General features: G+C 31.7%; 1 protein-coding gene and 1 long non-coding RNA gene across 5 annotated transcripts in view; one reads left to right on the top strand and one right to left on the bottom strand.

Annotated features, from left to right (window-relative positions):
- The window catches only part of LOC126879855 (uncharacterized), a 57473-nt gene that overhangs the window by 14729 nt on the left and 18489 nt on the right, over positions 1 to 24255 (bottom strand). For all 4 annotated transcript variants that reach the window (XM_050643167.1, XM_050643168.1, XM_050643169.1 and 1 more), the window contains exons 6-8: positions 21732 to 21978; positions 13319 to 13518; positions 12785 to 13117 (exon numbers count right to left, since the gene is read on the bottom strand). In XM_050643167.1, the coding sequence (XP_050499124.1) occupies positions 12785 to 13117; positions 13319 to 13518; positions 21732 to 21978 (780 nt within the window). The remainder of the gene's footprint in view (positions 1 to 12784; positions 13118 to 13318; positions 13519 to 21731; positions 21979 to 24255) is intronic.
- LOC126879856 (uncharacterized) lies at positions 15620 to 17036 on the top strand. The gene is made up of 2 exons (XR_007696316.1): positions 15620 to 16256; positions 16315 to 17036. It is a non-coding gene; the product is annotated as an uncharacterized LOC126879856 (long non-coding RNA).

The raw sequence follows: 24255 nt of genomic DNA, 5'->3' as shown, positions 1-24255 counted from the left end.
GCATATCATACAATATTTTTTCTACAAACGTAATTACAGGACAATATCTACAAAAACTTTTACTTGAACTTGACTGACATTCCATTTTTATATTTTTTTGACATTACATCAAAATTGTCTATACGATCAATACAAATTGTAGTGCCATAAAAATTTTAAAGCACTAGTGCCTTAAAGTAGCATTTTTAACGCACGTATGGAGTGCTAAAAATTGCATTTTTAACACGGTTGTAGAAAAATTATTTTAATCACATAAAGTCTTCATTTTCCAAGATGAGGAAATTTTATTTGAAAGCGTTCCAGATGTTGTTTTATTATGGTATAATATATTACATATAATTTTGTTACATGTATTTTTGAATTAACAAGTTGAATAAAATAACTTTTTTCTTAATGTACTTTTATTACCCTTAGAAACTACCAAGATCAAAAATTTTAACATAATTTTTGGCAAAATCTGATCATTTTAGCAGTGGCTTAATATAATTTCATATAGTGATATCGGCAACACTGATGAACGAACACATCACATCACCACTGAGATTGATGTACTACGCGAAAAATGGCGACTCTGTACTTTTCAACTTCAAAGGTGGCATTGGGGAGTGTCCTTGCTGGTCTAGTTTATTATGCTGTGCCATTAGCTTGTTAAGCAATTTATTGAAATTTTTTCTAAAGCTAGTACATGGCCGTATGTATAACAAATGCGAGCAATAGATACCTATTAAGTGACAAGCAGTTTGGTTTCAGTAACGGGTTTGGAACGAGGCATTGTTGGGGATGAACGTACTTGCTCAAAGATGTCGTGATATATCTGTAGACATGTACTGTTGTATTATTGACTTCCAAAAGGAATTTGATGTGGTAGCACTTTATATTGATCGAAGTTCTAAGAGACATTGGCTTAGATGGCAAAGATGTTCGCATAATTGCAAATTTGTATTGGAATCAAACAACATCAGTTTTAGACGGCTTGGAATGGAATCACAGGCTCTTAATATTAAAAGATCCAGGAATGCCTCTTGTCGCCCCTGCTTTTCAACGTTTACTCCGAAAGAATTTTCAGAAATGCACTTTGTGATAAACAAGCAAGAATAATAATTGTGAAGGGTGAAGTTATCAATAATTTGCGATATGCGGACGATACAGTACTCCTAGCTTCTATTCAAGAAGATCTGTAAATATTATTTAACAGTGTCGTTCAGATGAGCTGTAACGAAGCAGGTCTGGATCTAAACATACGGAAAACCAAAATAATCGTAATAAGTAAATAACATACAATAAAACTGTCTATATATTATGTAAATAGTACCAAACTCGAGCAAGTTGATCAAATCGCTATCTAGGTACGGAAAGCTGGAAACAGAAGTGGAAGATCAAGTAAATAGTGAATAGAGCAAACTGAGCCGCAGTTTGCCTGAATGAAATATGTATAAATAAATATATCAGCAAGGAAATGAAAGGTAGAATTTACAAAACAGTCGTTAGATCAATAATGAGATAGGCGGTAGAAATACGACCTGATACAGAGAGACCAAAAAGAATGCTAGAAATTGCGGAGATGAAAACCCTTTGAAAAATCGATGGTAAGATACTGTGGGACAGAGCTAGAAGCAGGGTTGGCAAAAACCAAGGTTTTTTGGTTTAAACCAGGTTTATTTGATACAAAGTATAATAATAGGCCTTGGGCCCGCATATACAATTATTATTTATGACCACACCGTTGAAACTTTTTGTACTTGTTATTTTTGTGGAGTCGGACAAATTTTGAGCTTGGCGCATTATGGTAGTGGGGCGTTTGTCTGTCAAGCGGTGACGAAGTTGTCAATTTTATGCAAGAAAAAAATTTATTACCACATTGGTCATTCTATTTTAATCAATGGATTTTATCATATAAACAACGAAAACAATTTTGTCGGACAAAAATATTGGGGCATATGACGCGTCGGACACGCTAAATATGTCAAATTTATGAAAATAATAAATTTATTACCACATGGATAATTTTAACGGTATCTACCATAAAACATTTTTACAATAATGTGGTAACCTTGTCGGACAATTTCCACGGGGCATATGCGCAGTCGGACGCGCCGAAGATGTCAATTTCCTGAAATTTTTTTATTTACAACCATTTTTCCGACAACATTAGTAGGTTATAAGTAATTATATTCTTAATCAAAAAATCAAAGTGTCGGACAAAAATATTGGGGCAACTCGACAGTCGGACAAAAAATTTAATTTTTATTAGTAAAGTATACTTTCAAATTATGCTGGGTTCGTGCATCCCTTATCTTTACAACCATTTTTCCGACAAAAGTAGTAGGTTACAAGTAATTATATTCTTAAACAAAAAATGTAATTGTCTGACAAAAATGTTGGGGCAAACGAACAGAAAACTTAATTCTTTTAGGCTATCGACGAGGAGGTATTATCAAAAAAAAATTTAAAACAGTGTTTCTCGGTTACTTTTGAATCGATTTAGCTGAAAATTGGTACACACACTAAGTAAAGCATTTAAAAGGGTATGACGTAGATCGAAACCCAAAATTTTCTTAAAAAATTTTCCGACAAGAGGGAAAATTTTAGAAAAATTGTGATCTGATAATTTGTATATATACTCCTTGAACAACGACAAACATCGTTCTGTATTTTTTCTCGAATTAAAAAAAAATTTTCAGCACATGTATCAGGTTATAAGTAGTTATATTCCAAATCAAAAAATCTAAGTGCCCGACATAAAGAGTGGGGCACATCCAAAGTCGGACAAAAAATTTAATTTTTATTAATAAACTATACTTTTAAATTATTCTGGGTTCGTGCATCCCTTATCTTTACAACCATTTTTCCGACAAAAGTAGTAGGATACAAGTAATTATACTCTTAAACAAAAAATGTAATTGTCTGACAAAAATGTTGGGGCAAACGAACAGGAAACTTAATTCTTTTAGGCTATGGACGAGGAGGTATTATCCAAAAATATTTTAAAACAGTTTTTCTCGGTTATTTTTGAATCGATTTAGCTGAATATTGGTACACACACTAAGTAAAACATTTAAAAGGGTATGACGTAGAGCTGTACCCAAAATTTTTCCAAAAAAATTTCGGACAAGAGGGAAAATTTTAGAAAAATTGTTATCTGATATTTGCGTACATACTCCTTGAACAACGACAAACATCGTTCTGTAGTTTTTTTTTCCAATTAAAAAAAATTTCCGACACAAGTATCAGGTTATAAGTAGTTATATTCTAAATCAAAAAATCTAAGTGTCCGACAAAAATATTGGGTCAAATCTAAAGTCGGACAAAAAATTTAATTTTTATTAATAAACTGTCTTTTAAAAAATACTGGGTTCGTGCAACCCTTACCTTTAAAACCATTTTTCCGACAACATTAGTAGGTTATAAGTAATTATATTCTTAATAAAAAAATCAAAGTGTCGGACAAAAATATTGGGGCAACTCGACAGTCGGACAAAAAATTTAATTTTTATTAGTAAAGTATACTTTCAAATTAAGCTGGGTTCGTGCATCCCTTATCTTTACAACCATTTTTCCGACAAAAGTAGTAGGTTACAAGTAATTATATTCTTAAACAAAAAATGTAATTGTCTGACAAAAATGTTGGGGCAAACGAACAGAAAACTTAATTCTTTTAGGCTATCGACGAGGAGGTATTATCAAAAAAAATTTAAAACAGTGTTTCTCGGTTACTTTTGAATCGATTTAGCTGAAAATTGGTACACACACTAAGTAAAGCATTTAAAAGGGTATGACGTAGATCGAAACCCAAAATTTTCTTAAAAAATTTTCCGACAAGAGGGAAAATTTTAGAAAAATTGTGATCTGATAATTTGTGTATATACTCCTTGAACAACGACAAACATCGTTCTGTATTTTTTCTCGAATTAAAAAAAAATTTTTCAGCACATGTATCAGGTTATAAGTAGTTATATTCCAAATCAAAAAATCTAAGTGCCCGACATAAATAGTGGGGCACATCCAAAGTCGGACAAAAAATTTAATTTTTATTGATAAACTATACTTTTAAATTATGCTGGGTTCGTGTATCCCTTATTTTTACAACCATTTTTCCGACAAAGGTAGTAAGCAACAAGTAATTATATTCTTAAACAAAAAATGTAATTGTTTGACAAAAATCTTGGGGCAAACGAACAGAAAACTTAATTCTTTTAGGCTATCGACGAGAAAGTAATATCAAAAAATTTTAAAAGAGTTATCTCGGTTATTTTTGAATCGATTTAGCTCAAAATTGGTACACACACTAAGTAAAATATTTAAAAGGGTATGACGTAGAGCTGTACCCAAAATTTTCTTAAAAAATTTTCCGACAAGAGGGAAAATTTTAGAAAAATTGTGATCTGATATTTGCTTACATACTCCTTGAACAACCACAAACATCGTTCTGTAGTTTTTTTTTCAATCAAAAAAAATTGCCGACACAAGTATCAGGTTATAAGTAGTTATATTCCAAATCAAAAAATCTAAGTGTCCGACAAAAATATTGGGTCAAATCCAAAGTCGGACAAAAAATTTAATTTTTATTATTAAACTTTCTTTTAAACAATACTGGGTTCGTGCAAACCTTACCTTTAAAACCATTTTTCCGACAACATTAGTAGGTTATAAGTAATTATATTCTTAATCAAAAAATCAAAGTGTCGGACAAAAATATTGAGGCAACTCGACAGTCGGACAAAAAATTTAATTTTTATTAGTAAAGTATACTTTCAAATTATGCTGGGTTCGTGCATCCCTTATCTTTACAACCATTTTTCCGACAAAAGTAGTAGGTTACAAGTAATTATATTCTTAAACAAAAAATGTAATTGTCTGACAAAAATGTTGGGGCAAATGAACAGAAAACTTATTTCTTTTAGGCTATCGACGAGGAGGTATTATCAAAAAAAAATTTAAAACAGTGTTTCTCGGTTACTTTTGAATTGATTTAGCTGAAAATTAGTACACACGCTAAGTAAAGCATTTAAAAGGGTATGACGTAGATCGGAACCCAAAATTTTCTTAAAAAATTTTCCGACAAGAGGGAAAATTTTAGAAAAATTTTGATCTGATAATTTGTGTACATACTCCTTGAACAACGACAAACATCGTTCTGTATTTTTTTCTCGAATTGAAAAAAATGTCAGCACATGTATCAGGTTACAAGTAGTTATATTCCAAATCAAAAAATCTAAGTGCCCGACATAAATAGTGGGGCACATCCAAAGTCGGACAAAAAATTTAATTTTTATTAATAAACTAAACTTTTAAACTATTCTGGGTTCGTGCATCCCTTATCTTTACAACCATTTTTCCGACAAAAGTAGTAGGATACAAGTAATTATACTCTTAAATAAAAAATTTAATTGTCTGACAAAAATGTTGGGGCAAACGAACAGGAAACTTAATTCTTTTAGGCTATGGACGAGGAGGTATTATCAAAAATATTTTAAAACAGTTTTTCTCGGTTATTTTTGAATCGATTTAGCTGAAAATTGGTACACACACTAAGTAAAACATTTAAAAGGGTATGCCGTAGAGCTGTACCCAAAATTTTCCCAAAAAAATTTCGGACAAGAGGGAAAATTTTAGAAAAATTGTGATCTGATATTTGCGTACATACTCCTTGAACAACGACAAATATCGTTCTGTAGTTTTTTTTCTCGAAATAAAAAAAAATGTCCGACACAAGTATCAGGTTATAAAGTAGTTATATTCCAAATCAAAAAATCTAAGTGTCCGACAAAAATATTGGGGCAAATCCAAAGTCAGACAAAAAATTTAATTTTTATTGATAAACTATACTTTTAAATTATGCTGGGTTCGTGTATCCCTTATCTTTACAACCATTTTTCCGACAAAGGTAGTAAGTTACAAGTAATTATATTCTTAAACAAAAAATGTAATTGGTTGACAAAAATCTTGGGGCAAACGAACAGAAAAGTTACTAACTTACTACTTTGTAACTTAGTACTTTGTCGGAAAAATGGTTGTAAATATAAGCGATGCACGAACCCAGCATGATTTAAAAGTATAGTTTATTAAATGTAGTAATGAAACACAGACTTACTCACAATCATTTATTATAGTTATTAATATTTATTATAGTTTATTAATAAACATTAAATTTTTTATCCGACTTTGGATATGCCCCAATATTTTTGTCGGACACTTAGATTTTTTGATTTGGAATATAACTACTTATAACCTGATACTTGTGTCGGAAATTTTTTTTTTCAAGAAAAAAAACTACTGAACGATGTTTGTCGTTGTTCAAGGAGTATGTAAGCAAATATCAGATCACAATTTTTCTAAAATTTTCCCTCTTGTCGGAAAATTTTTTAAGAAAATTTTGGGTACAGCTCTAGGTCATACCCTTTTAAATGTTTTACTTAATGTGTGTACCAATTTTGAGCTAAATCGATTCAAAAATAACCGAGAAAACTTTTTTAAAATTTTTTGATATTACTTTCTCGTCGATAGCCTAAAAGAATTAAGTTTTCTGTTCGTTTGCCCCAAGATTTTTGTCAAACAATTACATTTTTTGTTTAAGAATATAATTACTTGTAACTTACTACCTTTGTCGGAAAAATGGTTGTAAAGATAAGGGATACACGAACCCAGCATAATTTAAAAGTATGGTTTATCAATAAAAATTAAATTTTTTGTCCGAGTTTGGATTTGCCCCAATATTTTTGTCGGACACTTAGATTTTTTGATTTGGAATATAACTACTTATAACCTGATACTTGTGTCGGAAATTTTTTTTATTTCGAGAAAAAAAACTACCGAACGATATTTGTCGTTGTTCAAGGAGTATATACGCAAATATCAGATCACAATTTTTCTAAAATTTTCCCTCTTGTCCGAAATTTTTTTGGGAAAATTTTGGGTACAACTCTACGTCATACCCTTTTAAATGTTTTACTTAGTGTGTGTATCAATTTTCAGCTAAATCGATTCAAAAATAACCGAGAAAAACTGTTTTAAAATGTTTTTGGATAATACCTCCTGGTCCATAGCCTAAAAGAATTAAGTTTCCTGTTCGTTTGCCCCAACATTTTTGTCAGACAATTAAATTTTTTGTTTAAGAGTATAATTACTTGTATCCTACTACTTTTGTCGGAAAAATGGTTGTAAAGATAAGGGATGCACGAACCCAGAATAGTTTAAAAGTATATTAATAAAAATTAAATTTTTTGTCCGACGGGCACTTACATTTTTTTGATTTGGAATATAACTACTTATAACCTGATACATGTGCTGAAAATTTTTTTTAATTCGAGAAAAAAATACAGAACGATGTTTGTCGTTGTTCAAGGAGTATGTACAAAAATTATCAGATCACAATTTTTCTAAAATTTTCCTTCTTGTCGGAAAATTTTTTAAGAAAATTTTGGGTTCCGATCTACGTCATACCCTTTTAAATGCTTTACTTAGCGTGTGTACCAATTTTCAGCTAAATCGATTCAAAAGTAACCGAGAAACACTGTTTTAAATTTTTTTTTTGATAATACCTCCTCGTCGATAGCCTAAAAGAATTAAGTTTTCTGTTCGTTTGCCCCAACATTTTTGTCAGACAATTACATTTTTTGTTTAAGAATATAATTACTTGTAACCTACTACATTTGTCGGAAAAATGGTTGTAAAGATAAGGGATGCACGAACCCAGCATAATTTGAACGTATACTTTACTAATAAAAATTAAATTTTTTGTCCTACTGTCGAGTTGCCCCAATATTTTTGTCCGACACTTTGATTTTTTGATTAAGAATATAATTACTTTAACCTACTAATGTTGTCGGAAAAATGGTTTTAAAGGTAAGGGTTGCACGAACCCAGTATTATTTAAAAGACAGTTTATTAATAAAAATTAAATTTTTTGTCCGACTTTGGATTTGACCCAATATTTTTGTCGGACACTTAGATTTTTTGATTTAGAATATAACTACTTATAACCTGATACTTGTGTCGGAAATTTTTTTTAATTGGAAAAAAAAACTACAGAACGATGTTTGTCGTTGTTCAAGGAGTATGTAAGCAAATATCAGATCACAATTTTGCAAAAAATTATATTGCCTCGGAGACTTAAAATGCGTTTATCTCGAAAACGGTTGAGTTTAGCGAGATGAATAGAGTAACCTTTTTTAAGTATAAATGTTAAGAGAATAAAAGTGTTGATTCAAAAGGTATGTAGAGTGAGAAATAAAACAATTGATCCTATTAAATGGGCGCTGAAAGGCGTATGTGACGCCCTCTGGATAATATATCATTTTTGGTGGCAAATTTAGATTTATTGTCCCGAAAAACCCCTGCTTACCGAATTTTGTGTTATTATCCCATGCCTGTTAGGAAATATTCAAGAATAAATAAAATAAAAGTTTAACTTTATCACCTTGTATTTCGGTTATTATCAACTTTCGTACTAAGGTAAGTTAGCTTATATCGACCTATTTTAACCTCAGGTATCTAAGGTTAAGCTATGACCCATTCTTTACCAAACACCCTGTATATGTACACTCTGGACCAAAATTAATCAACCACCTTAAAAATGGGTTATTTTTGATGGTTTATATTTTATAAACCTCTTGTCCGATTTAAGTGATTTTTTCGTAACATTAGCGCCTTATTCTTTAGCAATATCCCTGTAGTAATATTGTCGGTACACACATAATTTTTATTGCAAAGCTAGTGTATGAATCAAACTGTGTTTTTTCTCAAAGTTCGCATCACCCCGTGGAATATTCTAGCATCTATAAAATACTAAAATTAAAACCTAACTATAGCCTCATTCCTTCTCAACATTCAGTTTTTTCATTCATTCGTTTATGTTGGATAATAAAAAAGTTAAGGACTTTAAAAACTAGCCATGTTTTTCATAGACAAAGTGTGTTTTTAAATAAGTATGGCAATAAGGAGTAATTGTGCATGACAAAATAAAGTCAGTTTGCTTTACGAGAAAAACGTATGTCCACAAATGCATCGTTTCCGAGATAGGGGGTGTTGAAGTTTTTCTGACAAATTGACGATTTATTTATTGCTTTAAAACCAGTTGAGATATGCAAATGAAATTTGGTGGGTTTTAAGAGGTAGTTATTGCACATTTTTTAACTACAGTTAAGAATTTAATATTCACCATTGGCGCGCATACGGGTAATATGAGCCGAAAAATACGTAATTTAATATGAGGTCAAAAATGTATAAAAATTAATTTTTTTTAAATTGTACCAAAACGCCCCATTATTTTTGTCTGACAAGTGGGTCCAATATGCATTACACATGTAAAAAAACAGTACAAAATAAAAATAACATCTGTGGTAATAAATAAAAAATTTTCAGGAAATTGACATCTTCGGCGCGTCCGACTGCGCATATGCCCCGTGAAAATTGTCCGACAAGGTTACCACATTATTGTAAAAAGGTTTTATGGTAGATACCGTTAAAATTATCCATGTGGTAATAAATTTATTATTTTCATAAATTTTAAGTTATTTTTTGGGTGTAACTACAATGATATTATGCTAAAAATGATGGTGTATCGCATATTTAAAATGCGTTTATCTCGAAAACGGTTGAGTTTAGGAAGATGAAAGAAGTATACCTTTTTTAAGTAAAACTAACAGGAAAATAAAAATTTTAATGTCAAAATTATACAGAGTGAGGGATAAAAAAAATTGAACGTAATAAATGAGTGCTGAAAGGCATATGTGGCGCCCTCTGGGCAATGCATAATTTTTGGTAAGGAATTTAGATTTCTCGACTCAAGAAACCCCCAGATATAAAATTTCATGTTGTTATCTCATACCTATCAGGAAATATTCAATAATAAATAAAAAAAAAGTTTGATTTTGACACCCTGTATCTCGGCTATTATAAACTTTGTACTAAGGTAAGTTAGCTTAAATCGGCCTATTTTAACCTCAGGAACCTGAGGTTAAGCTATGGCCCATTCTTTACCAAACACCCTGTATGCATAAAAATTACTTTTTCTTTTAATTGTACCAAAACGCCCCATTATTTTTGTCCGACAAGTGATCCAATATGCGTTACACATGTAAAAGAACAGTACAAAATAAAAATGACATCTGTGGTAATAAATAAAAAATTTTCAGGAAATTGACATATTCGGCGCGTCCGACTGCGCATATGCCCCGTGAAAATTGTCCGACAAGGTTACCACATTATTGTAAAAAGGTTTTATGATAGATACCGTTAAAATTATCGATTTGGTAATAAATTTATTATTTTCATAAATTTGACATATTTAGCGTGTCCGACGCGTCATATGCCCCAATATTTTTGTCCGACAAAATTGTTTTCGTTGTTTATATGTTAAAATCCATTGATTAAAATAGAATGACCAATGTGGTAATAAATTTTTTTCTTGCACAAAATTGACAACTTCGTCACCGCTTGACAGACAAACGCCCCACTACCATAATGCGCCAAGCTCAAAATTTGTCCGACTCCACCCAAATAACAAGTACAAAAAGTTTCAACGGTGTGGTCATAAATAATAATTGTATATGCGGGCCCAAGGCCTATAAGTCTAACTACTTTAAAAATGAATAAATTATTTTATAAAATAATAGTAATAAATTATGAAAAAAAGGATTAAGACAACTTTTAGTTTTATTTACACACACAAAAAATTAATATATCAAAAAAAATATCTTAAAACGTAATAATATTCAAAATAACTAAGGTCGAAAGTAAAAAAAAATAGAATTTATTTAATTAAGTATTTTCGATAGGAAATAAGCCACAATTTTAATAATATTTTAATAATAAGCCAGGAACGCAACTAATCAATATTGGCAATATCATTTTGGAGTCTTCTACTTTAAAATGTATAATACCTGCCTGAATTGCCGATATAAATGAGTCAGATTAAATAAATCATTAGAAGAATTTTTTACTAAGCAACAACATTTTTGTTTATTTAGTATTATTTTGTATTTTGACAACGACACCCGACTTGGGCGTCGAAAAGTTCATAAATTCATTTTTTTGGTAAAATTGTGTCTTATTTCCCATCGAAAATACTTAATTATAAAAATGCCACAAGGAAATAGCTTCAGAACAACATTAGAATTTATTTATCTTAATTTTCTTTATTTGCGGCAGCTGTAGTAAAAACTTTAAATAAAAACACCAGTTTGGAGGCTAAATAAAAAAAATAAAAATAAAAAAACCAGATTTAAACCAACTGGTTTAAAAAAAAACCAGTTGGTTTAAACCAAGGTTTTAACCATGTTAGTTTAAACCTGCCAACCCTGGCTAGAAGTACGGACATACCACGGAAATGCAAGGTGAACAATATTAATAACTGGGTTAGAAACAGAAGAGTAGAGTGGAACGACCACATAAGGCGAATAACAACAAATATAACAACTATATAGTAAGTACGGCGAGAGACGCTTCCCAAGAGGAGGACGATCAGTGGAAAACCACGAAAACGAGGAACCACAACTTACTGGAGGCACATTGAAAAAACACATAGTCATGAGTACACAAAAAGAAGAAAATAAAGGATTTTTTAATAATTATTTTTACTTTATTTACTTATTATGTATTTACTGTTATATAATTTTATGGGGAAAGTTTAGAGAATTCATTTTATGTCAAAGACCACGAGATCGTAAATTTTCATCGCCCTGTATGTAGCCAAAATTTGTAAATAATATAATTAGTCGTAAGCAGTGTTTCGTGGTAAAGAGGAAAAGTGTAGTGATAAAGATTCTACGAACGGAGTTAACAATTCAAAACAATGCAACTAAATTACGATCGGTTTTAGAAAGTGGATGTAGCGGTTGGAGTGAACAATAGAACGTTTCTAAATGGTTTCCTCGAAAGCAACGACGGTAAACAGATTTGTTTAGTTTTAGAATAGAGGGTTTTTCCAGGATATAAGAAAGAAGTTAATTTTAATATCTCCTGGAAATTTGACAAGACAGAAAATTTATATACAACACTATTTGTTCTTAAGAAATGAAAGTAGGGAGGTAATGTTGAGAGAATACTTGTGATTGGCGAAAGAAACCGATGCAGGTAGAATAGAATGGTAGAATGGTCTGAGTTTGATAAGGGAAAAAGTTTTACTGTGTAATTATAAGATATGAAGAGACCAGTTCAGTTTGGAAAGTAGAGATTTTGTGTAAAGTGGTTAATTTGGTGGCCGTGTAAGCAGATTTCTGTTGAGACGAAATCGTGATCGAGTCGAGAAGTAAAATCTCCTCGTGTGCGAATAGATTCCAGTTTTCTGTCTGAAACGATTAGCCGGTTTGTATCAATTTTGCACAAGATATCGAGCTGGGAGAAAAAATCTTGGAATTATAAAGATTAATATTGTTTGTATCGAGTCAGAGACTAAATTGAGGAAGATTTCAAGCGAGTGCTGTTTTGTTTGGGAAACAGTTTGGACAAAAATCAAGGACAACACAATCCATGAGAAGAAGTTAAGAAGATAGATAAGGTTAGAAGATAGAAAGGAGATAGTAGAATTACAGATTACTTTTAGTAGATAACATATTTTTACGAGAGAACAAAGTTTTAGCATACATTTTGAATCTTATATTTATGGTATAGTGTATGAATAAATAATATTTATAAAATTTATATGATTGTGAGCATATTTATTTTCCTTGTTTTGTCCTGGATAAAGTAAGAATTAATTAATTAATTAATCGAATTGATAAGATGCTGATCAATCTCATAACTGAGAGAAAATATAGAGCATACTAATATATATGTATATACTTACTTTTTGAGCATATCACTGGGCGCACTCGACGGATCATTATCGATTTCTTTCTCACTACTGATACTCATCCGAAGAGTTTTCAATACAAATTCGACGTCTTCACTCCATAAGTCGTCTCTGGTCGGTGATTTGAGATCTCGTGGCATATTTTGGAAATCTTCCCGTGCGTAGAAATTATTTTGAAATCCAAATACTGGTAGTACCATATCCTTATTTTCCTTTGACGTCGAAGTCACAATGCTTGGATGATGGCCTTCTACTACGATTTGGGGATTTTCCTCAATTGTTTCATAACTTGGTGTCGTTTGTGGCCATGGCAAAATGCCGCGAAGTCTACAAAGAGTACATATTCCAAAAATTTCCAAAAAATTAAATATTATTGTTTTTCGACCCATCCTAGTGCAGAATAATTAGCCTGCTGGGATATACAGCATGATGTATCAGAAATAGGAAGAACATGATGTGTGTGTACATTCAAAAAAATGTGATTTAATTGCTCGCTGAGGTGTTATAACATTAAAATCAGTAAAATACCGTGAATCTTCACTGGATATTCGTTTTAATTTTGATTGCGACTCTGTCAATTCGAAAGCCATAAGCTTCTCGATGCACAATAAAAATTCTGCTTGTGTCGGCGCTGCCCTTAGAGCGAAACTGATGAACTTCTGGTATTGTTTGAGAATTTCTAAGACACAAGTCTCCCGGAGTTGTAAATCCTTCATTTGCTTCCGGACCTGAAAGAAAATGTAAATGAAAAATCCTACAAAAAAAGGTACTATACTACAATCCCAATAAAGATGCGCTAGAAATAAACAATCCAAGACACGTTGAATGTTACTAGGAGCACTCCCAAATCATAATTTACAAAGTTTACACATTGTAAATCATGATTCGGGATTGCTCCTCGCATTCATTCAACGTGTCTTGGTTTGCTTATTTCTAGTGCATCTTTATTGTGATTTTAGTATAGAGATATCTGTGCATGTGTGTATTATTAGTGGCAGTATATAATCATCAGGAAATGATCAGACAGAGAGAAGAAATACGAACTACATCTGTAAATATTAAGGGGGGGGGGTATGGTTTGAAATATTTAAATTTTTTTTATTATTTCAAATAAAAGTGCATACTTTCAAGAATACTCTCTGAAAATTTCAAAATAATGGGAGTAAAATTACCAGAGATACAGGGTGTTGAATATCCCTACCTTCGACTCACTTTGCCGCGACTTCGCGCCAGCACGCTTGAGCGTAGTGAGAAACGTTAAACAACTGTTCGCCTTGTCTTTTGTAGATTACTCCTCGATTCAAAAAACATATTCCAATGTGCATCACTTTATGATTTGGCAGACAAATAAGAAGATGAAGATGCAGTTGTCAAAACTTTAAACGCATTTTTCTCAAAACTGCTTTTTCAAATGCGGTGGACATTGTAACTGAAAAACTACTCGGCCAATCTACCTGATATTTTGCACAGATTTTCTTTAGACATTTCTTGAGGTAACAACGTCGAGATATTTTTCTTTTTTTGCTTATTTTTTGTTCAACAATAATAAATCTATAAAAAAGGGTTCAAGGCAATTTTTGTTTATATTCGATTCAGAGTTGGACCACCATCTCCATATAGTAACTATTTCAGCATCCTTATGCATCATCAGTGAAGATTATGCAGTCACAACTCTGAAGGGAATACAAACATTCTGCCTCTTTTAAAGCAAACCATCGCGATGCGATGAACCCGCCTTTTGAGACGCAAAACAGCGACATCTCTCGTATTACGAGGAAAACGAAAAGCCCTAGATACAAAGTTTACTACTTTTTAAACAATTAGAATAATTGAAATAAAAATATAATAAACAATATTTTAAATCCAAGACTTTTCGTTAATAAACTGCTTTCTGGCTGCATCCCATATCTCCGGATTTTACAATATATAATCACATAGAGACGACGAAATAGGAGAAAGCAAATAGAATAATAAATCTGTTGATTTTCACAACATTTTTACCAAAAATTTCATTTTTTGATTTATGAGTGATACCAAAAATTCAAAAATCATTAAAAATAAAAAACTCGACGTTGTGACCTCGTGAAACTCATAAGCTAATTAAATCTTTTTGAATTTTTTGATTCGTATGATCGAGTGTCGAGTTCTGATGTCCACCGCAAAATCCATTTTTTTGTGAGCTGCCTGTCAAAATTTGTCACCAATGGCTTATTTTTCAATATTTTGGATTGAATTTTTTTCTGAATATTTTTTGAATTGTAGTTAATATACTTATTTAATTTAAAAATAAACTAATTGTACCATAGCTTCGAAAAAAATTCACAAAAATGGGCTTGATTTGTTGATTTCAAACCATACCCCCTCCTTAAGGGGCTATCCTAGTGTAAAAGTACGAAATTCTTATACTTTTTTTAGGAATTTCTAAAATAAAAAGTACTGAACCAATTGATTTGAAAATTTTCATGAGCATTTATTATAAAAAGAAGTATATGTAAAACAATTTTCATAAATAAATATTGAAAATTAAACGATTTATGCACCACCTACTGGCACCGTGAAAATAAAAACATAGCTCCACTGCTGCACTGATTGGGACTAATAGAGATCCTGAAATATAAAATTTCAAAGTGATTATTGAAATATAAGTTATTTCCTATATCATCAACTAGAATTTTTGAAAAATATTAAAATTAGGAAAAATGATGAGGTGTTGAATTTTTTTTTTAAATCAGCTAAAACATTTTCAGTTTCAAAAATCGCCAAATTGACATTTTTTATCCGATCAAAAAACCCCTAGTTGATGGTATTGGGACCGTGCAAGTTCGGCAAAGCGACACCTGGTTTCTACGCTCAGCAACATTATTGGCACTTTTAATTATATTGGCCAATTATATTAGTCCCGGTTACTGGATAATTGTCAAACAAGAATCTACAGGTCGAGCAAGTCTCGTAAATTTCACGATTGCGAGCCACGCTTCACGCAACCGTGTTTGCGTACTTGTGTTTCGAGTTGCGTGGTCGTGCGGAGTTATATTTACCAAATTTCATAGAAGAGTGGGTGGGGCCAAATTTAAATATAATCGTTTCTACTGATTCATAATAATAATATGTAGGTATACTATTCTCAATATGGTTACTGGGTGTAAAAGATAAATCTTATTCTATCTGTTCTTCATGAGTTTTAGATAATTTTAGTTGTATTTCTTTGTAATTTTGTGTTGTACAAAGATTAATTTAACATTTTCTCTGGAAGTATTAATTTAGAAAGATAATATGCTTCATTGGTGTTGTGTTTTGAAGTGTGAAATGCAAAGTAATTGTGATAAAGTCAAGATAAAGTTCACTTTTAAACTGAACTAAATAAGGTATCTGAGAGACAACAATGGTTAAATGCAATACAATGTACAGGTTTTACTAGCGAAATGAAAATTTTCCTGTCCTGTCTGCTGTAATCATTTTATATCTGGTAAGTTACAATTACAACAGTAACGATTTTTGAAGATGTTAACATTTTAATCTTATAGGAAAATAGGAAAACCAGCCGACTTAATCGATAATAACAATCTCCAGATTGGGTTCCTTCAATAAATATGGGCTATAAACACAATGAAATAAGTTCCCCAAAATCTAAAATGGAGTGGTATCAAAGGAGAATTAAAGGAAAAAATATTCATATTGAAATTATTTATAAGGCACTGGACTGTCTTAAATTCTACAATAATACTAGGTGGGTAAATGATTTTAGACATTTTTCATTAAGAGTAGATTAAGATTAAGTAGATTTTCATTCAGTAGATTTAAGACTTGTTTACACGGGTAGAGTAATGATGCAAGTACTTGATAGAGTAGAGTAACTCTACCTGTAAAAATGCTCAGCACAGTAGAATAGCTGGTAGAGTGTATAGTTGGAGTTAAAGTAGAGTGACTAGCAACCTATGGCAAAGTAACTACTCTATGACCACCACTACTGCCAAAATGTCTACTCAGCTGCACACTCTACCCATGGAACACGCTCAATTACGGCAGAATAGAGTAGGTAGGAGAGTACATGGGGCGCTGTCATTCTGGCTGGAATTGTGTTTTGTGTAAATAGTGAAAATGAAGTTCACCGAAGATGAAACTTTAAAACTTGTAGAGCTATAATACGGCGAATACCAGTGTTTATGGAATTTAGGTAGTGTATACTACAGAAATAAAAGTTTGCAGCAAGCTGCGCAGGATGAAATCGTCGAAAGAATGGCAAAGGGGGCTTTGGAGTAAACGAGCTTAAGCAAAAAATTAAGAATTTAAGGTGCACTTATAATCAAGAGTGTTTAAAAATACAAAAATCGGTTTCACTATACTAGCATCAGTACTATACTTGTACTCTCCTCATGTGAATGGTATCAAGCCATTTTTGGTAGAGTACTACCTCTACTCTCCTCAAAACTCTACCCATGTAAACAAGTCTTTAGAAACAGTGGAAAATGAGGTAGCTAGTAGAGTAGTAGTAGAGTAAAATATACTGGTTTAGCAAATTACAATGTTTTAAGTTAATACAGTAGCGATCAACAGGTAGCCAAAACGTGTTCCTGTAATTTTGAATATTTTTTCGAAGTATTTGGCACACGTATTCGTAAAATAATAAAGAATGGCGGTACAGAGCCCAATTTGAAAAATATATTAATATGTGGAAATTACTCTGTAATTATACAATATTTAAAAAACGAGCCTGTACCGCCATTAAGAAGAACAAAAAAATACACTTTCTTCAAATAAACTTTTTTATCCGATGCCTAGATTTTGTGTAATTTTGGAACTACTAATGAAATAAAAAATTTTAGTAGTTCCAAAATAACACAAAATCGGATAAAAAAGTTGTATTTGAAGAAAGTGTATTTTTTGTTCTTCTTAATGGAGGTACAAGCTCGTTTTTTTTATATTGTATTTAATTACAGAGTAATTTCCACATATTAATATATTTTTCAAATTGGGCTCTGTACCGCCATTCTTTATTATATTAAGAATATGTGTGCCAAATATCTCGAAAAAATATTCAAAATTACAGCCGCAATCTTGGAACACATTTTCGCTACCTGTTGATCGATACTGTTTCCTCTTAAGATAGTTTTAATAGTTATTTATGATATAAGTATTAAAAGTACAATTTTAAGACGCGCATGTGAAAGTTAACTTGAAAAAATAATTTTATTAATGTTTTGACTTCCACATCAGATGTCATTGTCAAAATACAAAATATTCATTATTATTAGGTTTATTCTAGCAAACAGTCAAACTAGTCAAAAACCGTCAGCAAACAGTTGGTCAGTAAAAGAACATAATACTGTCACCAGTGCGATCCCCTCTACTCGCGCTGGTCCACTATTCGCTGATGGTTTCAAACTGTTTGAAACTGATGCTAGAACAAACCTATTATTATTATGCATATCATTATCTGTAAATAATATTTCTTCTGATTGTTAATTGTAAAGGATAGAAAAATTACCATTTATTTTATTTTTTTTTTTAGAATCAGCTGAGAGAAGTGGTCTACAAAAAACCAGGAAGGAAACGGAATATGTGGCTACGAAAGGCAAAAGAAAGGTTTACAAAGCAAATGTGACACATTTTTTTGAAATATTTAGGAATATCAGTAAATTGCATTAAAAAAATGTATGAAAAGATTTTGTTCAATAAAAATGTTTATATTTATCAAGGATGTATTATTTGGTATGGCCACATATCGTCAGTGATGTAATAATACATCCTATCTGTTTTTTTTTCATGAGTTTTGTAAGAGAAACTAAAAACTTGTCTTAGGGTCACCTCCTGTTTTCATATGATATTTTTTTGACTTGTTTTGTAGTAAATTAAACTATCTATGAACTACAAAACAAGTCAAAACTTACATATGAACACAGGAGGTGACCTTAAAACATGTTTTTCCATCTCTCATACAAAACTCATGAAAAAACAGATAGGAGGTATTGTCACATCAGCAAGGATGTACAGTGATGAGTGCCCTAATAACCGGCAAAATATGGGCAACATATTTAGTTGTGAGATAAAAAGAAATGAAACTAGTCGAGCTGGGAAATTTAGCGAAATTAACCTTTAAATTTACGTTATATTGATCCCACCTTTACACATATCGAAGGAGTATGTCAACTAAAATTGTCACTGTGACAGTGGTAGTTTCCAAACTCGTCTGATACGTCTGAAGGTGGTACACAATCAATACAATCTAAATGTATACAATGTCTTTTTATCTCACTACTTAATACATCTTTTGTGCTATTTTGCCGGTTATTAGAGCGCTCATCACTGTATTTCTGGTATATCCAGGGAATGTCTACAAAATATATTTTGAATGTCCAGAGAACATTCGTGGACATTCATGGAATGTTCCAATAAGACATTCAGGTAATGTTTAAAATGCTGACACAGGATTTTCCTGGGATGTTCAGGGAACATGTTTTCGGGGATATTCCAGGAATTTTTCAATGTCTGTGTACCTTCTATGGACCTATATGGAATATTTTGGTGTTATTACCGCCGCACTCCACTTGCGATTTGTAATCAGGAAGATTGAACACATTGTTTCAAATACAAGTCAATCCATTTGTGACTAAATAATCATGGATTGACTTCTATTTGAAAGAATGTGTTCAATCTTCACAACTACAAATCGCAAGTGGAGTCCGGCGCTTAGGGCTACTTCCTCTTTGGTATTATGTATTATACTACATAAATCAGGAACTTTCCTTCTAAATATATGTATGCATCTTGGCCATCAAACATATTCTTCGAAACATTTTTTTAAGGGGTTACATAGGTCTTGTGGGTAAAAAAAGTGACTTTTTAAAAAACGATATCTCGAAAACTAAAATTTATTTTTATTTATAATTGGAACATGTAAAAGTATAGTACTTAAGGTAGTCTCAAAAAAAGTTTCAGCCAAAAATATTCATTTTTGTAGAGTTTAAGTTTTTTTTGCGTTGGCAGCATAACTAAGTCCAGTCTCATCTGAAATCAAAAAGTTTCTTGTAGTTTATACCTCTGGCTAGAATATGAACGAAGGAATTAAAAAAATGAAATTTGAAGATTTTACATAAGTTTAAACACCTTTTTGACCCCAATTTTTCTCATTTTTAAAGTAGTTTTTTTTTATAAAACAAAAATGACCTCAACTAATAAAAAATCCTTTGTTCATTCACTAGCCAGAGGTATAAACTACAAGAAACTTTGATTTCAGATGAGACTGGACTTGTTATGCTGCTCACCGCAAAAAAGGGCTGTTGTCGAAAAATTGCAGTCAACTCTACAAAAATGAATATTTTTGGCTGAAATTTTTTTGAGAGTACTATACTTTTACATGTTTCAATTATAAATAAAAATAATTTTTAGTTTCCAAGATATAATTTTTTTAAAAAGTCACATTTTTTACCTGCAAGACAACAACTTGTTGATTTCAAATAATTGTAACAGTTGTTTTGCAAAGTATGCTGCCCTCTTGTATTTTCTGTGTTATCTTCATCATACAATTACTTCATCTAAAAATTTTCTGCGAAAAAAAATAAACCAAAAGTTTAACCACCTTCACACCGCAGAATCAAGTTACACAAATTTTCAAACACCTCACCTGACACAGCGTCTCAAGTACGATTGCGCGTAAATATAACTCCGCACGACCACGCAACTCGAAACACAAGTACGCAAACACGGTTGCGTGAAACGTGGCTCGCAATCGTGAAATTTACGAGACTTGCTCGACCTGTAGATTCTTGTAATTGACAAGGCCATAGTCCAAAAAAATAATAAGAAGAAAAAATAAGATTCGGGTTATGCTATTAAAACGTAAACAATTGTATGTAGTAAATAAAATTAGTTATTAAAATGCAGTACTGCAAGCAAAATACAATTAATTAAATTTACTTTTATATAATAATTGCACACCATATCAATATTGTGGAGCAATATATAATTTTTCTTATTCATTGACAGTAGATATGAAATATACGTCAATTTGACAATTTCAATTGACAATGAATTATTTAAGAAAGTTACAATATTTCTCCGCTATTCTCGCACGATCGTTTCTCGTATCCCCTCCAAGTACTTGCACACCGCGAATAGAAAATAACTTAAATTTCAATAGTAACTTTGAAATTTTATGTTTCAAGACTTCTATTAGTCCCAATCACTGCAGCAGTGGAGCTATGTTTTAATTTTCACGGCGCCAGTAGATGGCGCATAAATCGTTTAATTTTCAATGTTTTTTTTTTAAGAAAATTGTTTTACATAATATACTTCTTTTTATAATAAATGGTCATGCAAATTTTCAACACAATTGATACAGTACTTTTTATTTTAGAAATTCCCAAAAAATTATATGAAATTCATACTTTTACACTAGGATAGCCCCTTAAAACGAAAAATGCACGGTGCTACTTGCAACGGTAGCAGCAATATACTGTTCACCATAGCATAAGAAAAAAGATATCGTTGTAAAAAAGATGAGGAATAGATTGGCTATATTTCTTGTATCGCTTGTCTATCAATGATTGTACTAAATAATTGTATATCAATGATAGTATGTATTATATGGCTATGGTTGCAACCATAGACTAATAATATCTAAACTGTGCGCTGCTATTGTCCCAGTGTGACAAAGAAAAATGTTTGTATTTAGGGTAGGCATCTATTTCTAATCGGCGAGGTTTATACAATGACGTCGACCACGTGACTTTCCCACTGCTGCCGATTTGATAAACTCCGCCGATTAAAAAGAGATGACTACTCTATTTACAAACATTTTTCTCTGTCGCACTGGGGGAACAGTTTAAGATTACAGCGCGCAGTTTAGGTATTCTAATAATTATGTCTATGGTTGCAATGATACAAACTTATATTGGCACTACTGAATTAAATCCAAACATTTTTTTATTATAAATGAATTTACCGTCTTTTTGAGCTTCTTTATATTCGTTTTTTTATCAACAATCTTAGTACTTAAACCCTCTACTTTCTTCTTGTAGTAATCTTCTATTGCCATTTTTTCCTCGCAACATTTTCTCCTTTCCATACAAAGAATAAACATCATATGTGCGAGGTTTCTGCATTCCAGACGGTGCTTTGCATGCTGTAGTTCCTTCTTGTGATCGTGTCTCATTTTCTCTCTTTCATAGATTCTACGCATTTCCAGTTTTCTAAATAGATTAAAATTATAAAACTAAAGTACATAAAAAGTCAGTCTAAACAAGAAATACGATATTAAAGCAAGAAGAATTGAATATTTAAGGAATTTAGGTAACTAAAAAGAAGAGGGTCACCCTGATCGATCCCTGGGTGTGAAAAGTGTTTTTCCTTTTCCCATCCTTGCTCGTATTTTTTGGGTTCGTCATAATTTCGGTGCTTGTTAGGATTAGATAGTTTTTAGTTTAAGATATGGTGCTGGTTAAATGGGCATAGCTCCCAAGGGCCAAAAAAAGAAGAGGGACCGCCAATTATACAGAGAGGGACAAAATTATGGAATAAATTCATTTTCTCTAAAAAAATGGAGAATTTTGAAGAAAAATCCCGAAACAGGTCGATTTTTATTTTTATATTACAATTTTTTGGCATGTATTTCATACTAGTGACGTTATCCATCTAAGCGTGATGACGTAATAGATGATTTTTTAAATGAGAATAGGGGACGTGTGGCAGCTCATTTGAAAGGTTGTTCAATTCTCTATTCAGTAATATAAACATTAATATCATTATTTATACAGGGTGACCAAAAAAATAATAATTTTTGAATTAAATAAATTGACGCAAAAAGAAGAATGCATGTAATTTATTAACTCAAAATACATTGTACGGCTGTCAGAAAATAGAAAAAAAATATTTATTTCACAAATAAACATTTCTTTTCGTTTAAATTAAATCTCAAACAGCCTCCCACCTGCCTCTTGGCAGTTGCGAGATTTAATTTAAGCGAAAAGCAATGTTTATTTCCGAATTGAAATATTTTTTTTCTATTTTTTGACAGTAATAGAATGTATTTTGAGTTAAATAAATTACATACATTCTTCTTATTGCGTCAATTTAATTGAAAAATTATTATTTGGCCACCCTGTATAAATAATGTTAATATTACTGAATAGAGAATTGAACAAGCTTTCAAATGACCTACCACACGACCCCTATTCCCACTTAAACAATTATCGATTACGTCATCACGCCCGGATGGATGACGTCACTGGTATGAAATATATGTCAAAAAATTGTAATTTTAAAATACAAATCGGCCTGTTTCGGGATTTTTCTCCAAAATCGTACATTTTAGAGAAAACCAATTTATTCCATAATTTTGCCCCTCTGTGTATACCCCAGAGAACGGCAGTTCTCGCCAGTGGCGCACAACCCCTGTACATGCGACACTATAATATATACACGAAATTTTCGATTTTCTAAATCTGACAATTGAAAATGGGGCCAAATCCCATCTTAAAGTACCTATATATATAGGAAAAGACTCGCCCATCCATATGTCAACCATCCATTTTGGTCCAAGGGTGTGGATTTTACGGCCCCTCCCTTTTAGGGTCTGCTTTTCGTTCTCGTCCCCAAAACTCCCAAAAATTTCGAAAATATAAGTCCCACCTTTTCTGATAGTACTGATCATTACCCTTTCAACGCATGTTTAATTTTGAAAATCGGTTATACCATTCAAAAGTTACCGAGCTAAGAAATTTTATTCAATTTCTATTTAAAAAGATGAAAATGTTTGTATATAGCTGGTTCCTAAAAAAACTGATACGACTCTTAGTAAGATTTGATTATTTTGAGCAGTGTATGATTGGTCTGACATTATATTATTATATTTATTATGACAGACAAATAATAAAATAAACAAACAAACAGCCATTTTTTGAGGTTGAAGTTATCTGACAAATTTTAAGATTTGGCAGTGACAGTGACAGTATGTAAATAATAAGTATTTATCCTTCAAAATATAATAAATTAAATATAATTAAACTCATATTCATTATATCACACTTCATCAAAAGCTTTTTACAAGAACATAGTCAGCGATTTTGACATGGCTTAGAGCCAGACATAGATAAAGAATATATATCCAGACTACATCAAGATCCACTATAAATCGTGCTGGTAATTGCCTTCCAGCGAGACCAAAAACAAAAAGAAGAAGAAGAAGAAGAAAGTACACTGCTCAATTTTCTACAAAATACGCTTTAAGAGTCGTATCAGTTTTTTTGGAACCAGCTGTATGTGTGTGGAAAAGTTACACCGATCTGAATTTTTTTTTGTATTTCAAGAGGTCAGGGCCGATTCAGAACCGGTGTAGTTTGTGACTTTTGACCACACATAAGCTAGCTATAGGACTTGGACTTGGTAGGTACAAAACGGCATATTTTTTGGGGGTATATATCTTCGGTTCAAAGAGAAACAGGAAAACCCCAAATACACCAAATCTATAG

This window comes from Diabrotica virgifera, chromosome 2 (assembly GCF_917563875.1).
Source record: "Diabrotica virgifera virgifera chromosome 2, PGI_DIABVI_V3a".
Lineage (NCBI taxonomy): Eukaryota > Metazoa > Arthropoda > Insecta > Coleoptera > Chrysomelidae > Diabrotica > Diabrotica virgifera.
The sequence above is the reverse complement of the archived record's forward strand: the minus strand, read 5'-3'. Positions and strand labels throughout refer to the sequence as shown.